Genomic DNA, 22,988 nt, shown 5'->3' with positions numbered 1-22,988 from the left:
CTTGACTTAAACTCAGTCACTGGCGATCACTCAGAACACATTGTGCATTCCAGTCCATCTTTTCTTGTCCACTGTGCTACTCTAGACAGGTCCGCCATATGCAAATCAGTCTTGACCAGGCTGAAAAAGGCCCAGACCTGCCGAACGTCCACGCCAGGTCCCCTCCAGATGGAAACACAAGGCATCACAGAATGGTTTTGGCCTGCTTATGCTTCATCAGTGAGATTCTCAGACAGAGATACAGTGGTTCAGAACCAAGACCAAGATGCATATGGCAGGTCTTTGTCTAGAGTGGCATAGTAAAGCAAAAATTAATGGCCTGTAATGCAGCTCTATGCATCTGCCAGTGGCTGACATTAATTCACACATTCCTTCCATTGCCTGTTGTTTGTTTCAGGCTTCTGTTTGCACTAACACGATTTATTTTTGTGAAGGAATCAGCATCTTTTAGTCAATATCTAGAGTAACTGTGATCAAATATTGTGGTTAGGTTTGACACTAAATCACAGTAAAAAAAAAAAAATGAAATAGCATACAAACATATTCTTGTACCTGTTGTAAAATAGTGGTTGTAGAAGTTCTAAAAAAAATAGTAGAACTCGGAGTACTTACAGGTATGCCTAGCCAACGAATAATTTGAACCGCCGGTCGTGAGCCCAAATCCTTCAGGTATCTGACTTGAACTTCGTGGCCTGGTTAACAATTTGGGGGGCTCTATTTCGGCGCCAAACTCTGCTCCAATCACACCCAGCAAAACAATAGCAGTTGCTTGCTTGCGCCGCTCTTCGTAAGATGAGGATATTTTCTTCATTTGAGGGGGGCCACAAACGCACCCTAGATACAGACAAGCATATTCCTAATTAGTTATTATTACATTTTTTCACAATAATTTAATTGAAAATTAAATAAATCTAAATATAGCAGAAAACATTAACACGATTCTGTCCGAATTAAATAAAGACCTATAGTACGTGACTTGACAAGTACAGTATATTTAGCTCTGTCAGCCATCCCTGCTAAGTAATGCAAATGGAAAGGCTATTTCGAAGTAGAAAATTCCATATTTGTCTGCGTCGTTCAGGCTCTGAAAAATGTTATGGGAATACAAGAAATAAGAAGGAAATGTCTTATCAATGCGTAGGAGGAAAGGAAAAAAACAACTGTCAGCCTTCCTGGAAGGCAGTATGGAAAAAAATTGCCTAGGCTCCAGACATATTGACGTGCAACACGTTCAGACTTATTCGCTATGCGTAACTAGCTATTAGTGGTACAAGAAATATATTTTCTGCGATATGCCACCTGACCTATTAGCGTGCAAGAGCACGGCGCTTCATTTGCAGCAAAAAAATATAAAGTCTATGTATATCATGACATGCATAAAAAAACATATCACCACAACACACAGCTGTGCAATGATGGATTAAAAGGTGCTCAAAATACACAATGATACACGGAAATGTATTGCGTGTGTTCTACAACTAGAATTAAAAGCCGTGTTTGGTGTTCCTTACAAACCTGCCTTCGGCCTAAAAGAAAAAATATACGGATATAAGCCCATACCGACACCTCCTTAGAAGCACTACTGTAAGTGTAATTAGAGCGTGCCACTTTGACTCCGGAAGCAGAACGTGCCTTTGTTCTCCCGCCCACCGCCCCAGCACGCATCACGCGCCACAACAATGGCTCCAAGGAGAGTGCCATTCTGGAGTTGCACCAATTGTTCCATCAGCTGACCTCTACAGAAGGGAATTGCTAAGCGCTGCCTGGCTCCTTAGCTGACAAATGAATGATCGCCGCTCCATCCATTTCCACTGTGGCTGCCTCCAGCCCAGGTGCTCAAACTGAGAGCCCGGTGTGACATCTGCGATCAAGACGAATTGGGAGCACCTCCCGATCCAAGATTGTTTTATACCGTTTAATTTCGTTTCTTCCCCTGCTTGGATGAGCACAACCCAGGTTATGGATTTCTATTCTAATGTACTGAAGCAGGCACTGAAATGAGCCAATGAAGCAGATGCTGGAGTGGGGGGACCGCGGGAATCGTGATCAATAGGCAAGGCACTGACCCCAGCCGCGCAGCCTCCACAATGACCACTGCTTTGGGGAGTGAAGTGGGAGGGGATATGGGCAACTTCCGTAAGAAATTACACAACAGGGGCTCTTGGCCCACTCTCCTCCTGCAAGCCCCGCTTCCTTCTCTCTTTGTTTAATTTTAGCAACACTGTGTTAACTCTTTCTGTGTCTTGAAATGAAGCGATTAAGGAACGAAACACTTTTCTCAAATGTCAGTCAAGCTTGGCAAAGGTCACATTTGTTGCACAGCAAATAAAAGGCCTGTCCGCTACTGTAGATCAGGGGGCTGCTACTTTTAACAGTACATTTAATATTTTTTGCTAATGGCACATATCTCTGGAAGTTGTCAAACAATGTTAAAAATAATTAATCACAATTGTGGGCACGTTTACGTTTGAAGACACCTTTTTTTGTAATAAACGCGACCAGTCTTCAAACTATGATTATCAACATACACATTTAATTTAAAATACAGGTAGCTCACTCAGTTTCCTGCTTGTAAAATGCAAAGGTAGAAGTGTATGCATTGTGCTTTCTGAGGCCACACTTGGATCAATGTTAAGGGTTAATGCCAACAGACTTGTGTTTTGACCACTCTTGTCATACATATTTTAGAAAAACACATGGCACCGGGGGACTCCTTGAAACTCCGTCTAGGGTGTCGAACTCTCATGGCATCTGATATAAATGCAGTATTTCTAAACAATCAATAAATGGGTGGAGCAATTATTTAGGTTTTCGGACAGAACATTAACCCGTCACATTCATGTAAACGCTTACACAAAGTCCACAAAATTAATTTGGAGGCTTTCATTGCTGGTCGGAGCTCTTCGTGTAGACAGTAGAAGGAATGCACCATTATTGTCGCTAATTTCAAAATAAAGGTCAATGCTTAATATATTTTCACCAATAAAAAAGCCCACGAAAGAATATTATCCTCTAGTTTCATTTGTCTACTAAAAATAGGGCTTTTCCTCGCTTTGACGTGCTCCCATTTAATCATGTTAAAAGGTGACACACAGATCCATTATCTTGGCAGGGCGGCTGATCACCTTACCACAGGAAGAAAATTAATAACACCTAACAGTGTACTCTGGTAAGCAGCAAGAGCGCCATTCTTGATGCTGCGCAGCCTCCAATTCTGACATGATCTTTAAAAAAATATCTGTTAAAAATATGAAAAACATAACTATAGGAGTGACATCTACGAGTTTGTAATATTCGATGAATGTTTCAGTAAATTCTAAAAATACTATAAGATTATTTATCGTGTTAAACGTGTTTTGTTACATGTTTCACTGGATTCATTGTTAAGGACACAAACATGGTTCCGTGCATAAGCTTTCAAAACAAAGCATATCTTTCTGAAGCCAACTGCTCTACAGAAATTCTCAATGACGGATGAAAGCAATCATTCTTAGAAACACGTGTGGAAGTGGTCTTCAGCAATAACAAAGCTGGCATTGTGGCTCTGTGGGATCTTGCAGATATCTGTGTGAATAATTAATTTACAGATTTAATTTCCAGCAAGTCCAACTTAGATTTAGGGGCTGATTACGAGTTTGGCGGTCTGAAAAACCCGACCGCCAAACTCCCAATGAGGAGACCATCACCGGCGCCATTCGAGTTTTCCACTGGGCTGACCGGCGGAAACCAAGGTTTCCACCGGTAAGCCCAGTGGAAAACGTGCAGCGGCACTGGACTAATGCCATTGCACAGGGGGCATCCCTAGCACTCTTGGAATGCACACTGTGTGCACAGACAGTGCGCATTCCGATGGTGCTGGGGCGATGGGCCCCCTGCACTTGTTCTCCCCCCTGCCTTTTCCTGGCACTGCCTTTTCATGGCAGTTGAACCGCCATGAAAAGGCTGGCATGGTTGTAATCAGCAAAGCATCGTTGACTTCGGTGCCGCCGTGGCCAATTACAACCACGATCGCCGTTATCCCTTTGGGATCACAGATCCTGGTGGAGATGGCAGTCTTAGTGGTCCGACCACCAGGGACGTAGTGTGATGGTCAGACCGCCCCAGCCGCGGTGGTCTGACCACCCTGCGATTCTGGCGATCTTGTGACAGTCAGACTCGTAATAAGGCCCTTAATTCTTCCACAGTTATGAAACTGATTATCTTTGCAAATAATACTCAAGCAATAATTCACAAAGGCATTTTCACAACTATTTGCATTAGCACTCCAGCAGTACTACTTGTTGTACTCTACTCCATAAATGCAATTCACAAAGGTGCAGGTGGACAATTCTGACTGTGCCAGGTTCCATCTTTCATGTATGATGTTTCTGTAGCATGTGTACATAGAACTATGCTCAAGCAATTCTATGTTTTTGGTGTAAATGTTGGAGTGGCTGTAAAATAGGTAATATCCAGAATAGCAGGGGAGGAAGAAAGCAAACTAAGTAGAGGCACAAGGAGGAACAACAAATACAAAAACACACCTACATAATGTTAAGTCATTTGCAATTCACAAGGGTTGCAAAACAATGGAGACAAGGAATCACACTATCTGTACAACAAAAAAAAAAAACTAGATTAAAGGAAAATAAAAGACAAATGATTAATTAAAAACTGTCACATTATGTTAGAAATTGTAGCCATGTATACAAATTACATAATAAAAAATAAAAATAAAACACAAAAAAATTGTCATTTTAGAAACTGCACTCACCTAGACAAATCACACAGTAAAATATTTTGAAAATATTAAGGCCCTCATTATGACATTGGCAGTAAATCCCGCTTACCGCTACGGTGACGGCCGCCAACATACTGTCGCGGAGGCGAACATCCGTTCGCCATATTATGACACATACACACTAAACCGACAGAATACTGCCACAAACACATATCCACCAGACCAAAGGTAAGTGGTAAAGTGTCAGTAGGAACTCCCATACTGTCACACCAACAAAACAACGCCCTCCATATTATGGCCCACGAATCCCAACGGACATTCAACGGCGGTAAACCATTGGCGGTGCACACCGGAGAGGTCAGAATGGCCACTCAAATACAAAGCAACACAACATTGGCAAATACCAAAAACACACACCTGACACTAATACACACCACACCCACAGCACTATAGAACACACACCTACATTACCCACAACCCTTTAAGAACACGAAAAATAGCCAACAGATAAACATGCAAATCACAGACACAACTACACACACCACAAACACCCATCCATCTGTCACGCACCCCACACCCCACCACATTATTCAACACCCACTGCACAATAGACACCACACAACACTCATGTCCTTACAAAGGTACCCCGTTTCACAGATGAGAAGTTGCGGGTCATGGTGAAGGAAATAGTCAGGTTAGAGCCACAGCTGTTTGGACCACAGGTACAGTAAACATCCATTGCTGCTGCCCATATCGTTTGGTTGGTGGCTCAGCTGTGACCTGCACTGCTTCTGGACTGTGCCCTGCCGCATTGAGTAGGTGGATTGGCATGATAGCTGCGGTGGACTCAGATGGGGCACTGATTTTCTTTGTTGGGGGGCCCTTCAGCAGTCGGGTCGGTCCGCGGGCCGTTGGTGGAGCTTGAGGAGTTGCTGTGCTGACTTGGTGTTGGCGGTATCTCCTGAGGGCGGACATTGGCCTGGTGGCGCAGGGTGGGCAGCTGGTCTGCGCCTGGGGTGGGGGCCTGGTCCCTGGCCTCCTGGGATCAGCTCTGCCAGATTGGTTTACCCGGGGGTGATACATTAATGCTGTATATCTAATCTGGCGGGCGTGGACCCCCCCCACTGGTGACGGTTGCGGTTGGAGGAGTGGCGGCAGCTGGGCCCGGTGTGCCTCTTGTCTCCTTTGCTGGAATTATGAGTGTTGGCGCACGGGTGGTGGCCGTTGTTGGCCCGGGGATGGTTGCTTCTTTGTTTTCTGTGGCCCTGTTGAGGTCTGCTGTTGTTGCCCTGATCCACTGGTCTCAACTGTGGCAAGGATGGGAAAGGCGGAACAGAAGAAGGCAAAACCTACCTTTGAAGGCGGCAGGAAGAAGGGTGGAGGGTCCTGCTCCCATTCGGAAGAGCTGTCAGCGGAAGATGGGGCTTCGGACGCCTCGGTTAAGGCTATGTTCCTTGACTTAAAGAATAGCCTTGCAGGTATAGATGCCAAGCTCGATCACATGACCGAACAGCTGGACCGGATCAGGGCTAGGGTAGATGATCATGACTCCCGGCTTAACCAGCTGGAAGCACGCACATCAGCGATGGAGGATCAGCGCCACGGCGATGGGGAGCATTTGCTGCGCATGGAGCATATCTTGGAAGTGATTTGCAGTAAGAATGAGGATTTGAGGCGCCACAACAACATTCGTATAGTTGGGCTTCCGGAGTCCACTGCGATGGGCAGGATGGAAGATTTTGTGGAGTCCATGCTGCCTGACCTTTTTCCTGGAGACCTCTCTCGACTGCTGGTGGTGGAGAGGGCCCACAGGTCGTTGGGTCCTCGGCCGCCACCTGGCGCCCCCGCGGCCTATCATAGTCCGCCTGTTAAACTATCAGGACCGAGACATTGTTCTCCGACTGGCGAGGGAGAAGCGGCCTATAAGTTACCAAAATTCAGAATTAAGTATTTTCCCTGATTACACCCCCGGGGTACAGGCTGCACGTAAGGCCTTCCTCCCGGTCAAACGCACCCTTAGCCAGACGGATGTCAGGTTCTCTCTTATTTACCCTGCGAAGCTGCGAGTGCAGCATGGAGGTAAATTGCACTTCTTCACGGACCCGAAGCTGGTGGCCAAGTTTGCCAAAACGGTTCCTAAGAAGGTGGCATCGAGCGACAAGGCTGCTTCTGGAGTTGAGAGAGACGCTTTAAGTGACAATGACTAGAAGGGTGGGCGGTATTGGTCTCTACTCTCTCTCTCTGGTGTGCGGTCAGGGGGCTCCCTGTTACTGTTCTCAATGTTGGGTGGTCTACCCATTTCTGCTGCTCAGATGTATGCTATACCCATGGGCTCATTGCCCCCCTCCCCCTTGTCTACTTGTGGGTGGGCTGGACGAATGGCCTGGCGTGCGCCGTTTGGATGAGTGCTTTTGCTTCGGTTGTGGTTTTAGTTTTGAAGGGGGGGTGGGTTTTCTGCTTTGACCCAGTTGGTGGGTCTACGTGGGAGGCGGGTTTGGTGGGTTTGGTTTTTGCCAACTGTTCTTGTTTTTCTTTGTTTCACTCTACTCTTTTGCTTCTACGAGGTGGGCGACTGGTATGAGGTGCTGTGGTGGGGCGGTATGCTTGACTGGAGGATGTGATGGTGCGCAGAGATGTGGCATTGGTGCGCTGTCTTACTTGGAATGTGCGTGGCTTAAATGATAGGCGAAAGGTGCGACTATTGTCTGCCTATGTGAAGCGGCAGAAGATTGATATTTGCATGCTGCAGGAGACCCACTTGGTGGCTGAGTCTCAAAGCCGGTTGAAGGCGGGCTGGATTGGAGAGTATCATGGAGCGATGTTCTCGTGGTATGCAAGAGGGGTTGCTATTCTGTTGCGAAAGGGACTGCAGTGGCGTACTCAGAGTGACTGTGGACCCCAATGGTCGATATGTTATGATGAGTGGTATGCTATTAGACAGAGCGTGCAGGCTTGTTTCAGTTTATGGTCCTAATACAGATGACCCTGACTTTTTTCGAGAAGTGTGGCGGCTGACTGAGTCGCTGGGTGGCGGCACCTTGCTTTGGGGCAGGGACTTCAATGTCATTCTGGACCCTGGATTGGACCGCGAGAGCCTTGCTAGAGTACAGCAAGTTGCTGCTGGTAAGGCAGTGTCGTCAGTTATGACTGAGGGGTCCTTGGTAGATATATGGCGGGAGAGACACGAGAATACTAGAGAGGGCACTTGTGTCAACTATGTTCATAATATCTGGTCCCGTCTGGATCGCTGGCTGGGCACGAGAGATGTGGTGCTTTGGACGCGGTCGGTGGAGCATATGGCACGCACCCAGTCCGATCACTCGCCGGTTAAGTTAGAGCTGGCGGTGCCAGTGGGGACGGGGCGTGCGTATGCGTGGCGCCTACCACATTGGGCGCGGCATGATTGGGTGTTCCGGGAAGAAGTCTGTGAGGCTATTGTTCATTATTTTGAAGAGAATTGTGGGTCGGTGAGTTCAGTGGGTACCTTATGGGAGGCATTTAAGGTGGTAATTCGAGGTGTTTTCCTCTCTAAACAGCATGGTGTGCTGAAGTCCCTGCATTGGGACTTGGCTGACCTGGAGGCGCAGATTGTGGAGTTGGAGAGGTGTCTGGTTACTGACGGGTCTGGGGACACGCTCTCTGCCTTACGAAGAACAGTCACAGAATATGAGGAGGCCTCTTTACGCGAGATCTGCTTCCTGGGGAGGTATGCTAGGGCAAGGAGGTACAGAGAGGGTGAGAGGGCAGGTCGTACTTTTGACAGTATGCTACGTAGGCCATGGGCAAGTAGCTACGTTGTTGAGCTGAATGACGCATCTGGAGAACATGTGATGGGGTCAGATGGCGTCCTGCTTGTGTTTACTGACTTTTTCGCAGCATTGTATGCAGAATCTAGACCCGGATGCTGCGCAGGATTACTTCTCTGAGATTAGTCTGCTGTGGCTAGATGACGCACATAGGTCCTATTTAGACGTCCCCTTCTCTGTGGAGGATGTCAAAACGGCAATTCGTAGCCTGCCAGGCGATAGGTCTCCTTGACTTGATGGTCTCACCCCGTCCTTTTATAAAGAGTACGCTGATATTCTTGCACCTCATTTATTGGAGGTGTATGTGGAAGCTATGGAATCAGGTGTTCTCCCTACTGCCTTACGTGAGGCCCTGATTGTCACAATACTAAAGCCTGGCAAGGATCCGTGTAGCTGTGACTTGTATCGCCCCCTCTCTATGATCAATATTGACAACAAGATACTGGCTAAGATGATTGCAGCGAGATTGCAGCCCTTGCTTCCGAAGCTGGTCCTGCCGGACCATTCTGGATTTGTTCCCGGTTGGTCTACGGCCTATAACCTTCGTACGTTCTTTGCTGTCGCGAGTACAATTGCAGCTGCTGATAATGTGGCAGCGATTTTCTTAAATGCTACCAAAGCTTTCGACTCCCTGGCGTGGCAGTATATGTTCGCGCTGCTGGCTAGAGTGGGGATGAGCGCTCGGTTTGTGCAACTGGTCCGGTTGCTGTATTGGGAGCCCACTGCACAGTTGCGAGTGAATGGAATTGTCTCTGATCCCTTCCGGGTGGCTCGGGGGACTCGGCAGGGCTGTCCTCTGTCTCCGCTGCTTTTTGCGATTGCCATGGAGCCCCTTGCGGCGTGGCTGAGACAGCATCATAATCAACGTGGACTGGCATTCCGCCAGCGCCCTATATTGATATTTATGTACGCTGACGACATTGCACTATATGTGCACGAACCGCGTAATCACCTTGATTCCCTGCTGGACAAGATTGTACTGTTTGGTGCACTCTCTGGGATTACGATTAACTGGTCTAAATCGGTGGTGTTGCCTCTTTCTGTGGGAACGCCGCGATTCTCTTCGAGATACCCTATTAGTTGGGCTAATGGACCGGTGAGATACCTGGGCATTTGGATAAGTGGAGAGGTAGAGACATTATGGTCTGCTAACTATGGAAGAGCAGTGACATGGCTGGAGGAAAGGGTGGAGGCCTGGCGCTCGTTGCCGCTCAATCACGGGGCGCATTGCGATTGCTAAAATGGTGGTGCTCCCAAATTTTTTGTATTTGTTTGTGAATTTGCCTCTTATCCTTACTGCCAGTTTTTTACGGAGACTGCGCTCTGCGTTAGTGCGGTTGGCCTGGGCGGGCGGGCGGACAGCCTAGAATCTCCTGGGATAAGCGAACACTCCTGTTTGACTTGGATGGCCTTGCTGCTCCGGATTTGGAGCTTTACTATCACTGTGCGCCGGCTCACTATGCGCATTTCTGAATAAGCCCTATCCGATATTTGCTGCATCTTGCACCTGAGTGTGTTGTGGTATGGCCGGATAGCTCGGAGGATCTGCCCGTCCCAGGCCGCGGGATGTGGACACTGTGGCCTGTACGTCCCGGGCTTGGGCTGCTCTGCTGCGCCGGGCTGGTATGAGTGAGCCGTATGCCCCTTCGATGCCGGTACTCGATGTTGCGGACGAGCGGATGCACTGGGACGCCCGACTGCGTAAACTCCTACTTGACTCTAATCTGTCTCTTCTGGGTGACTGGTTCGTGGAGGGGCGGCTGGTCTCGGCGGAGGCGGCGCTGGGGGCTGGACAGGACTCTGCGCTGCATCGGCTGTATGTGCGGCGCATCGGCGCATTGCTTCGTGCCCGCTTCCCATGCCTTCCTGAGGCCCCACTGGTAAGTCAGGCGTTGGTGGTGTTGTACTGCGCGCAATCTCCTTGTCGGCTCATCACTAAGCTGTATAGTTGAGAAGTTAGGTGCGGTGACGACTGCCCAGGCGCAGTGGGAAGTAGACATTGGCGAAGATATCTCTGATGAAATGTGGAGGAGCTGTTGTGCACAAATGCAGATGCTTTCCCCTAATTATAGATGACGTCTTATTCGCTTAAAATTTTTGCACCATTTGTACTATACCCCCGTGGCTTGCGCAGCATGGGCTTGCGGGCAGACTCCTGTTGTGAACGATGCTGTACTTCTGATACTGATTTTATTCACCTTGCGTGGAGCTGTGCGGCGGTGCATGCTTATTGGCAGGAGGTGATGCACACGTTAGGAATGATAACTGGCCTGGTGCTGCCCTGCTCCCACAAGATTGCGCTGCTCAGATATGTGGACGAGATACCGGTTGCACATAGGAGGCTTGTGGGCCTCCTGCTGCTGCTTGCAAAACGTACAGTGGCAATGTGTTGGGGGCGTGGCAGATCCCCGTAGGAATCAGACTGACTGCGGGATGCTGCTTTTTGCCAAGAACAACTAATGCTGTATTGGGAGTTGATGCCTGAGGGATCCCGGCCTCGTGATATCTGGGCCCCACTGCGTCTGTACTTGGAGACCAATCTGTGAAATTGCAGTTGGTGCATCTTTCCCTGCTACGTGTACTGGGATCAGAACTTCATACTTGCGCTCCGCGCGCCTTGATGGATTTGCTAGAATGGATGCTGTTTTACATCTGCGCCCCCTGTCGTCCTACCTTTTCCTTGTTCTTTTCTATAGCTCGATATGCTGTACAGCCCTGCGGATGATCTTTGAGTTTTACTGTTTGTTTATGTGCTTGTCATTGTTTATGCACGACTTCTGTGTGGCGACTAAGTCTAGTTCTGGCATGTCCATTGATCTTATTGTTTAAGACATGGGCATATAGGGCTCTGACTTATCTGTCTGCTTCTGTTAATCTGAACGACGTATATATTGGCACAAACTTAATTAATTCTATGTGATGGGCTGTTTCTGTTGTTGTTAAATTTAATAAAAAGAATAATTAAAAAAAAAAAAAAAACTTTAACAGGTGAATTTCTATGGTTTTGTACGTTTAAAATGGGAGCCTAGCTACAACATCCCTGTAACCTTTGTTTTTTTAAGGTAATATTTATATATATTTATGCATAAATCTTATGGACATTATCAAATTACTAATTTTAGTCCGCTAATTCAAGTGGAGTACGAATGCATCAATTTCAATTAAGGGTTTTTTACCCTCTGCTCCAAGTGAAAACAGTGGATGCCTCCCTAATCCAAGGGCTATCTAGCTATGGAATAAGGGCAATTAACAACTATTAATGTCTGACAGCTGGTGGATAATGCGCCAGAGTACCAATCGCTTTAACTTTCACCCAACACATCCACTGACCCCCCAGCATGCACACAAAAAACAGTAGTAAATACCAGCATTCCATGTACATGTCAAAGTCTAAAAAGAAGTGGTTCAAATAACAGAAAAAATATATATTTCTTTTGGTGACTGTGTACAATAGGAATTTCCCATTTTCCTACAATGCTCTCAAACCATAAAAAGAACACTTTTCAAACGTATGCCTCGTTTGTTAAAATATGAGCTTTTTGCCTTCTGTTAAATAGACATACATTATGCAATTAATTTCTACCAAACAACCTGCATTCAGCTGATTTCAATTTACATTTATGACCGATTTCGCAGCTGGGATAATACTGTGCTTCACGCCGCGCTGTTTACACTAATCCCACAACACAAACTCCTCCCATGTTCAGCGCATAATCAATATCTAGCATTGATTTTACAATCGTTCTGCAGTACAGATTATTTGACGCACATCAAAACCTCCTGAAATATATACTTTTAGGGGCAGGGGCTACACATTCAGTTGATTCGTTTGCCCAGGGTTTGTGTTACATCAACCTAACTTGGATCGATGCTCAGGGCAACCACTGATATGACTCTCCTGTTTAAGTGTTACGCCAAAGGACCAAGGACCAATAGGATGATAGATTTCAGTACACACGAGGGTACTGCCCGGAGGTGAGGCCTAGTGTGATTAGTGAATAACTAAGACACTGCCCCAACTGCTGACAATGTTACACGTTATCACCAGCTAGGTAAATGGACAGGCCTGTCACACTGACAGTCGGGGCGGCCTTTGTAAAGTTGTGTCATTAAGGAGGCAAAAGTGTGTTCAGCCCAATTTTCAAGGAGGTCCAAGACCGAGAAATACATTAGTGGCAAGATGGCATGTAATGCTGGGTTTATGCGCCGAACTTCGATGTAGCTTGTACACAATAAATGACGTCTTTTAACATAAAGAATGGAATCAGCCGTGCTCTCCCTCACCATTTACATATAGGTTTATTTTTTTGCAGTACACTTTATTCCCATCACTCAACCAAAATTCTTAACATGAAAACTGGAACTACAATATTAGGAAAAAAAATTAGTCTCGAGTATATTTAACACATTTTGCATCCCGCATATTTGACCATTGGAAGTGTCGCGTTGAACAAGAAATGCACTGCTCTGAAGAGGTACTTGCATCAATTTTCCAGTCTCACCATGTGAACACGCATGGCGTCCTCTTCCTTAAGTTTTATTTTTTTATTTTGCTTCCTGCTCTAAATTCAAGTTTGCTCCCTTTTTTTTGTTTTTGTTGCTAAGACCTGACTACAGCATACATCTTTCCTTCAACAATTCCTTACACCTTGAAAGTATCTTGCTGGCTTTTAAAAGGGGTTCAAATACATAAAAATATGGAAAAGGTCGTTTTCGGGTTTTTCGAAAATAGCATCAGGAATTAACTTAACTGCAGATTATTTATTAAAAAGGATTTTTGTTGGGCAATTATAGACCCAAGCAATAAGTAAAATATCTATATCTCTGCAAAATGAATGAAATAACAATTGCATAAAACAGACTCATTCCCTGATAATTACTGGATTAGCTTCTTATTCGACTCAGGTTGTTCAATTCACCATTTTATGGTTCTTACAGGAACATGAATTAAATCACCCGGAAAAGGCTTGAGGTCCTAGCACGTCAAGTGTAAAAAAAAAACTTCAACACACAATGACAGAATTTAAATCTACTTGTGCTAATGGGCATTTTAATACAGATATGGTCACGGGTTTTTGAGGCGGCCATTTCTATGGCAAGCTGCAGTCGGCAGGGTTAATGCTGCCCTTTTTGCTGCATAGCGGGTGCTATTCCAGGCTGATAGTGTGTTTAAGCCCGCACCAATTAAATCAATACGGCAGTGCTCTATTCAAGGTGAGACCAAATAAACCTGTCTGGAGCTTTGAGCAATAGGCTTCGCAGTACACTCTGAGTGCTAAGTGCCTTTCAGCCCAGAGATCCGTCATTAAAAAATCATTAGCCATCATTCACTCTTCCTAAAAAGCTTAACATCTAAACTTGTTCAGCATCCACTGAAGAATTAGGATAGACTGCCGCGCACTCATTAACACGGGGAGATGCTAACAGTACGTGATCGAACAGTGCACTCACCACAACACAAACTACTGCTTTTAGCTAATTACTTGCCTTCAAATCCGCGGTATCACACGATCTATGGCGACCAGAGCAACGCAGAGGACAGTAAACAATTCAAATTGATTCAATTGATGCAGGCGCATCATGTTAGAGGCCGTTTATCACAAAAGGTCTTTCCTGGAGCTTAGAGGAACCCAAAGGCACACTGATCTGAAGCATATGAAAATCCAGCACACAATTCATTTATGATGCATTATTCATGTATTTACTATTTTTTCATCCAGGGTGGATCTTTTCCTTTATTGGGTATCAGGTGGTTTACAGGGACCAAGCGGAAGATCACAGGCGTGAATCTGGGCACCCTTCTACAAAGAACGGGTAAACTCGAGCTCAAGAACTTTAATTTCTACACTTTAGGATGGCGGTGAAGGTATAGTGAGAGGAAGTGAAACACCGAGGCAGACATTAGGAGGCATATATAGCATGGTACGGAGACCTGAGATGTAGGTTAAAAAATAAAGAGGGGAGTTAACTGCGGAGATCAGTGCTGAAGGGGGACTGCTTTGCCTTGTTTATATTAAATTTTAAGATAGTTCAGGGAATGCAAATCATAGGAAGAAAAACTGGAAAAAAAATCGAACTAAGCAGCAGGCCTCAAGAACCATGCGCCATTTTATTTATAAATGTTAACATTTTCGGATTAAAGTTTCTCTGTACAGTTCAGTGGAGAGAACGAGTTCGTGGCAAATAATAAGCACCAAGCCCTTCCAAAGTGAGCTCTATCTTCACACTTAATCATTTCTGCTCCAGTTAGTCTGATTCCAATAGCACTCCGCTCTCTGTATACTAAGGAGAACCGTATTTTTGTGCTAACTCAATCAGACCATCACTGTTTTTGACTATTTTTCCTGTCCCTATATTTTATTGCTCCAATATAAGATAACAATACCCTCGGAACTGTGGAGCTTCCAGAAATACCTTCATTGGTTATGAGTGTTTGTACAGGTGTTACAGAGGAGAGAAGCACTAACGAGTGACAAATGCATGAATGTGATAACAAACAATTCTTTTTCCAATCTCCATGTTGACAAGAAAAATCAATAATAATTGAAGCATGAGCATGCTGATCACTTCAACAAAAGACTCTGGGTCTCATTACAAGTGTGGCAGTCCAAGGACCGCCACACTTGCGGTGACAGTTGGACCGCCGGACTCCAGACGATCTGACCGCCACGTTACAATGCTGGCGGGCGAACCTGCCGGGGGACCGCTAGGAACATCATTTTTCATGGGCTGACGGCAGTTTAATTTGTACTCAGTCAAGGCGGTGTAGAACTGAGTGCCGCCGTGCTGATTACAACTCAGCTTTCCGCCAGCCTTTTCATGGTGGGGACCACACCATGAAGAGGCTGGTGGAAAACCAGTGCCGGGGAGCAGAGGGGCCCTGTACTTACAAGGGCCCTCCGCCAAACACCATCTGAATGCACACTGTCTGCTGGTGCTGTTGGCCGAGACCAATACCTTAGCACTGTTGCCGTCGGACTGCCTGGTGAGAACCTCATAATACAATTTTCACACCAGTCAGCCCAGAAGGAACATTGTAATACGAGCAGAGGGACGCCACCGGCATGGCAGTGGCGGCCTCCCTTCGAGTTTGGCGTTCTGCTCGTCTGACAACCAAACTTCTAACAAGGACTGTTTCAGTATTTTTTAACCACAGAACAATAGCAGTCGTGTACATTCTCAGTCCTTAAGAAAACAATGCCCCATTACAAACACAGGCAAATTCAAGTATTTGACAGGGACATTTTATTACTCAATTTAACATAGCACTAACCTGACTATCCCAATATCTCAAACTGTAACATAGTAAATGACACAATAATCAGCATAAAATAAGCAACGTTTCATAAATTATAATTGGACCTGCTTTCAAATATCAAGTGAACCTCTCTTAACCCTTACACCAAAACAATGGGCACAAACTCAATGCACTGACAACCACCACGATTTCACAGCTAAATGCCCTGAAGCAACTGTATTGTTTCCTTTGTAAGACAAATGCCTAATACATTGACAATGAGAGCTAGATAACCTTTAGCTATTCTCTTATGTTGAAAGAGAACAATGAACAATAGCCATGTGTTTTGGCTACTGTAGTGGTACGAGGTATACTTTATGAACTATTTAGTACCCCTGTAAGGAAAATTTCACTTACCCAGTGTACATCTGTTCGTGGCATGTTCCGCTACAGATTCACATGCTATGCACAGGTCCTGCCATCTAGTGTTGGGCTCGGAGTCTTACAAGTTGTTTTTCTTCGAAGAAGTCTTTTCGAGTCACGGGACCGAGTGACTCCTCCTTTTCGGCTCCATTGCGCACGGGTATCGACTCAATGTTAGATTGTTTTCCCGCAGAGGGTAAGGTAGGAGTAATAGAGTGTAAAGAAAGAGATGTCCATGCAATGGAATAGAGATGTATATACATATGTACAAACTTAAATGCAACTTAAACGGCTACAGGCTCCCGGGGAGGAGGGAGGGCGCATGTGAATCTGCAGCGGAACATGCTACGAACAGATGTACACTGGGTAAGTGACATTTTCCGTTCAATGGCATGTGTAGCTGCAGATAAACATGCTATGCATAGACTACAAAGCAGTCCTCCTCCCCTAAGCGGTGGTCAGCCTGTAGGAGTTGAAGTTGTTTGAAATAGTGTTCTTAGTACAGCCTGTCCTCCTGTGGCTTGTTGTGTTGCTAATACATCTACATAGTAATGCTTGGTAAATGTATGGGGTGTTGATCAAGTGGCTGCTTTACAGATTTCGGTCATTGGTATATTTCCTAAAACTGCCATTGTTGCTCCTTTTTTCCTAGTGGAATGTGCTTTTAGTGTTATTAACAGCTGTCTTTTAGCCTTTAGGTAACAAGTTTGGATACATTTCACTATCCATCTGGCTATGCCTTGTTTTGATATAGGATTACCAGTATGGGGTTTTTGGAATGCGACAAACAGCTATTTAGTCTTTCTGAATGATTTTGTTCTGTCAATGTAATACATGAAAGCTCTTTTAATATCTAATGTATGTAGTGCTCTCTCTGCCACTGAGTCTGGCTGTGGAAAGAAGACTGGAAGTTCTACTGTTTGATTTAAATGAAACGGTGAGATGACTTTAGGTAGGAATTTAGGGTTTGTGCAAAGAAATATTTAAAGTTTGTGTACTTGCATAAAGGGTTGTTCAATAGTGAATGCTTGTATTTCACTAACTCTTCGCGTTGAAGTGACTGCCACTAGGAATGCTACTTTCCACGTTAGGAATTGAATTTGACAGGAGTGCATGGGTTCAAAGGGTACAATATTAAGATGCCACATACTGGTGGCGTTCTTGGAGGTCTGATACGTTTTAGACCCTCCAAGAAAGCTGTGATGACAGGCACTCTAAATAGAGATTTGTTTTGTATATTTTGCAAATAAGCAGAAATTGCTGTGAGATGTATTTTAATGGATGAAATAGCTAAATTTGCTTTTTGTAGATGGAGTAAATAACCTACAATGTCTTGTACGGTTGCGTTCAGGGGTGTTATGTGTTTGGCTTAGCAGTAGAAAACAAATCTTTTCCATTTGTTTGCATAACACAGCCTGGTGGTAGGCTTTCTTGTTTGTTTAATCTCTTCCATACATTCTGGTGGAAGATGTAGATATCCAAACTCTAAGATTTCAGGAGCCAGATTGCCAGATTGAGTATTGCTGGATTGGGGTGCCTGATCTGTTGTTTGTTTTGTGTCAACATGTCCGGCCTGTTTGGAAGTTTGATGTGTGGTACTAGTGACAGGTCTAGCAATGTGGTGTACCATGGTTGACGTGCCCACGTTGGTGCTATAAGTATGAGTTTGTTTTGACGCAGTTTGTTGACCAGAAATGGAATGAGCGGGAGAGGAGGAAAAGCGTAAGCAAATATCCCTGACCAGTTGATCCATAGTGCATTGCCCTTGGATCAAGGGTGTGGGTACCTGGACGCGAAGTTTTTTCATTTTGCGTTGTGGTTGGTGGTAAACTGATCTATGTCTGGTGTTCCCCACTGGCGAAAGTATTTGTGAAGCACTTGGGGGTGAATTTCCCACTCGTGTGTTTGTTGATGATCTCGGCTGAGGCGTCTGCTAATTGATTGTGAATCCCTGGAATATATTGAGCTACCAGGTGTATGTGGTTGTGAATTGCCCAATGCCAATTTTTTTGTGCTAGAAGGCAAAGTTGTTATGAGTGGGTTCCTCCTTGTTTGTTTAAGTAGTACATTGTTGTCATATTGTCTGTTCTGATAAGAATGTGTTTGTGTACAAGAAGAGGTTGAAAAGCTCTTAGTGCTAGGGATACTGCAAGCAGTTATAAGTGATTTATGTGAAGTTGTTTTTGTTTGTTGTCCCATTGTCCCTGAATGTTGTGATTGTTGAGATGCGCTCGCCATCCAATCACTGATGCATCTGTTGTAAGAATGGTGTGAGGCACAGGGTCTTGAAATGGCTGCCCTTTCTTTAAATTTGTGGGATTCCACCACTGAAGCGGTATGTGTGTTTGGCGGTCTATCAACACTAGATCTTGAAGATGACCATGTGCCTGCGACCATTGATTTGCATGGCACTGTTGTAAGGGCCGCATGTTTAATCTTGCGTTTGGGACAATGGTGATGCATGATGCTATCATGCCCAACAGTTTCATGACAAATTTGACTGTGTACTGTTGGTTTGGCTGGATTTTTGGCAATATGCTGCGGAACGATTGCACCCTTTGTGGACTTGGGCTTGCAAGTGGTCTTTGGGTGTTTAATGTGGCTCCTAAATACTGCTGAATTTGTGCTGGTTGTAGGTGCGATTTTTGGTAATTTATTGAGAACCCTAGTGTGTGTAGGGTGTTTATTGCATAACGTGCACGATGTTGGCACTGTTTTTGAGTGTTGGCTTTTATTAGCCAGTCGTCGAGATATGGAAAGACATGTATCTGTTGTCTCCTTATGTATGCTGCGACTACAGCAAGGCATTTTGTAAATACTCTGGGAGCTGTTGTTATCCCGAAAGGTAACACTTTGAACTGGTAATGTTTTCCTTGTATTACAAACGTGAGATATTTTCTGTGAACTGGATGGATGGGTATGTGAAAATACACATCTCTTCCAGTGCTGCCATAAAATCTTGCTGTTGTAGCAGTGGGACTACATCCTGTAGTGTTACCATGTGAAAGTGTTCTGATCGGATGTAGAGATTAAGAGTTCTGAGAGCAAGTACTGGTCTCAAAGTTTTGTCCTTTTTGGGGATGAGGAAATACAGGGCGTAAACCCCTGTTCCTTTCTGATTATGTGGAACAAGTTCTATGGCTTGTTTGATTAATAGTGACTATACTTCTGTTTGCAACATTGAAATGTGTTGAGATGGGAGTTTGTGCGTTTTTGGGGAATGTCTGGAGGAGTTTGTGTGAACTCTATGCAGTAACAATGTTGGATAATGGATAACACCCAAGTGTCTTTTGTGATGGGTAACCAGTGGGTGTGGAACATTTGCAGTCTTCCTCCCACAGGGGAAGTGTGGTGAGGGAAGACGGTGGTAAAGTCACTGTTTGGTATGAGTGGGTTGCTTTGAGGGCTGGTATTTTCCTCTAGATCTGGGAAATTGTCCTCTGTAGGTTCACCGCAACCCCCCTCTCTGGTATTGCGTCTGGTAAGAGGGTTTGGCTTGTGAGGTAGATGGCTCAAATGGTTGGGGTCTAAAGCCTCCCCTATATTGAGGCTTTCGAAATGAGCCTCTGTATTGGGATGAATAAAGCACCCCATAGCTTTGGCAGTGTTGGCATCTTTTTTCATTTTGTCAATGGCTGTATCAACTTGTGTGCAGAATAGTTGTTGCTCGTTAAAAGGCATGCTGAGGACAGCCTGCTGCATTTCAGGTTTAAATCCTGATGACCTGAGCCATGCGTGTCGCCTAATGGTGACAGCCGTATTGATAGTTCTTGTGGCTATATCTGCGGAGTCTAACGCTGACCTAATCTGGTTGTTTGTGATTGCTTGTCCCTCTTCTACTATCTGCTGGGCTGTCTTCTGTTGGTCCTTGCGGAGATGCTGAATAATGTCTTTCATCTCATCCCAGTGAGCCCTGCCATATCTGGCCATTAGGACCTGCGAATTGGCTATACGCCATTGATTAGCTGCCTGTGATGCCACCCTTTTACCTGCAGCATCGAATTTCTTACTTTCTTTATCTGGAGAGGGTGCGTCCCCCGAGGACTGGGAGTTAGCCCTTTTCCTTGCTGTGCTGACCACGAAGGAATCTGGGGGTAGCTGTTGTGTAATAAAAATTGGGTCTGAGGGTGGTGGCTTATATTTCTTTTCTACCCTTGGAGTTACAGCTCTTGCCTTAACTGGTTCCTGGAAGATTTGATGTGCATGTTTTAACATGCCAGGAAGCATGGGTAGACTCTGGTAGGTGGCGTGAGTTGAGGACAATGTGTTAAATAAGAAGTCATCCTCAAGAGGTTCTGTGTGCATGGCCACGTTGTGAAATGCCGCTGCCATGGCTAGAACCTGTGTATATGAGGTGCTATCCTCAGGGGGTGATAGCTTTGATGGATAGCACTCTGGACTATTATCCGAAACTGGATCATCATAGAGGTCCCATGGATCAGTGTCATCTTGTTGTGATTCTACAGTGTGTGATGGAGACTGTGCAGTGGGGGTAGCAGGCGGGGAGACAGTTAGGTGAGGAGAATGAGGAGGAGACTGGTGAGGTGAAAACTGAGGAGGCGGAGATTTTTCTCTTGGTTTTGGCACTTTAGCCAGTGGCTAATCAGTGTCCAAACATCTATGGCAGGCCAGTTTCCTCTTTGTTCTTAGAGGGGGTGCAGTGCCAGTGTCTTTATGGATTTGTATTCTGGCCTGTTTCTCATCAAAATCCGCCATTTGTGTCAGTTCCTCAGCAAATTTATGGCTTTCTTTTAATTGCTTTGAAAGTCCATGCTCCTCAGTGTATATGCTTTTTCGGCTCCGAAGCCAGCTTTTTCGGGATCGAAGGGCCTGAAGTACTTGTGGGCCTCGGCTCCGAGAGTGGCTTTCGGGGCTTCGACTCGATGGGTCGGTGCCTTATAATTTTGAAGCCTGTGCCTCAGCTCGAGTCCGAAGGCTTTGCTGTTGGTGTGGCCTTTTTTGCTGCCGAAGATGTTGCTTGGTCACCGTTAGTTTTCTTACGGGTGGAGCCATGGCCTTCTGGCAGTGGCGTCCCCGAGGCCTTGTATTTGGGCTTGGATTGGGTCGGGGCAAGCGTACTCACGTGCTGGCCTGCTGTTATTGGTCGGTCGATTTCGGACTCTTGTTTGGAATCAGACCCCCGAACTGAGACGGCGGTGTGGATCATCTCCTCCTCTTCTGCGTCGAGGCGTTCAGTGCTTCTGGACGCCATCTCTAACCTTTGTGCTCTTCGGTCTCTCAGAGTCTTTTTTGAACAGAAGAATCTACAGGCCCGCAGGTATCCTCTCGATGATCCGGAGATAAACACAGGTTACAAACCAGATGTTGGTCCGTGTAGGGATACTTGGCGTTGCACAGAGGGCAGAATCTAAACGGGATCCAGACCATGAGGCTTCGACGATACTTTTGGTCGGGCCGACCAGGCCCAAGTTGGGCGCGGGTGCCCCGAAGGGCAAATAGAGATCTGTATCCGCCGGTACCGAGGTGTCGATGATGGATGATACTCGATCGAAAACAATACCGACGAATTTAGAGAGTTTGTAATATTTTTCAGACTCAAACAACTGGAGTGAATAGAAACACGTCCGAACTTGATGGCGGAAAGAAAACAATCTAACATGGAGTCGATGCCTACGCGCAATGGAGCCGAAAAGGAGGAGTAACTCGGTCCCGTGACTCAAAAAGACTTCTTCGAAGAAAAACAACTTGTAACACTCCGAGCCCAACACTAGATGGCAGGACCTGTGCATAGCATGTTTATCTGCAGCTACACATGCCATCGAACCTACAAATATATGTTTGTGAAAAAAAAAAAAAAATCTAATTTACAATTCTATATTTGCTCCAACACACTTAAATTCATCTAAACAAATATATATATTTGCCGCAACTAAAATGTATTCACCATGACAAATATAAATTCAGCTGAATAAGTTAGACAAAAAACTGTCCAGATGCGCATTTGTTTCACATATAAATGTGCATTAGGCAGTACCTTATTAATAATGCACCCTTTCACATAATTTTCCTCAAATGTCATGGGTAGTAAAAAAAAAAAAAAAAAAAAAAGTCGACTTCGTACTTGCTGGTTTGACACTCAAGTGTGGTGAAGTGTGAATACTGTGCTAAAGCATAAGTGAAGATTTTTGGAATGATGTAAATCTGGTTCAGGAATAGTATCACAGCAGGAAAACAGAAGGAAGAATTTGAATATAAGTTGCTTGCTACCAGACTCACAGAGACATATGAGCAATTATCAGCTTGGTGTATGACTGGTTTAAGCTACGTTAATCTGTTTAGGTTCAGTTGTCATATAGGATGGATCTGAGGTCTCATTTTTGAAATTTTGTCATGGAATTGCAAATTAAGAACAACATTACTTCTTTCCCACGCTTGGGCAGAATAGGAATATTAACATTTAAATCCAGGTTTGTTTAAGGAATTCACAAAAGCAAATATTAATCTAAAGACCTCTGTTCACAGAGGCTTATTCCGATGCGTGCTCTATGCGCACGCACCCAAGGTGTTCTAACCCAGGTTTACTGAGCAAATTTGAGATGTACATGCAGAGTATGACGGCGATCACACTCTTTTTAAAAGTATGCAAGGTTTACTACATACAGGGCATAGCTGCAGAACATCTCTTCTGCGTAGTGTATACACACGGCATAGGTTCAGATGTTCACACCACACGCAATGCCCTATGTGGACCAGGCGTAGGACATGGGTGCAATACGTGTCTGTCTGAACTGTGCTCGGGTGAACCGCACCATCTATACACAGTGCCCACTTCCCATGACTT

The 22,988-nt window shown here is 45.3% G+C and overlaps 1 protein-coding gene across 4 annotated transcripts in view; it reads right to left on the bottom strand.

Annotated features, from left to right (window-relative positions):
• The window catches only part of WDR7 (WD repeat domain 7), a 972,184-nt gene that overhangs the window by 443,705 nt on the left and 505,491 nt on the right, over window positions 1–22,988 (bottom strand). For all 4 annotated transcript variants that reach the window (XM_069219934.1, XM_069219942.1, XM_069219953.1 and 1 more), the window contains one exon: window positions 613–834. In XM_069219934.1, the coding sequence (XP_069076035.1) occupies window positions 613–834 (222 nt within the window). The remainder of the gene's footprint in view (window positions 1–612; window positions 835–22,988) is intronic.

Source organism: Pleurodeles waltl, chromosome 1_1 (genome assembly GCF_031143425.1).
Source record: "Pleurodeles waltl isolate 20211129_DDA chromosome 1_1, aPleWal1.hap1.20221129, whole genome shotgun sequence".
Lineage (NCBI taxonomy): Eukaryota > Metazoa > Chordata > Amphibia > Caudata > Salamandridae > Pleurodeles > Pleurodeles waltl.
Note: the sequence above shows the minus strand (reverse complement) of the source record. Positions and strands in the feature narration are given on the sequence as shown.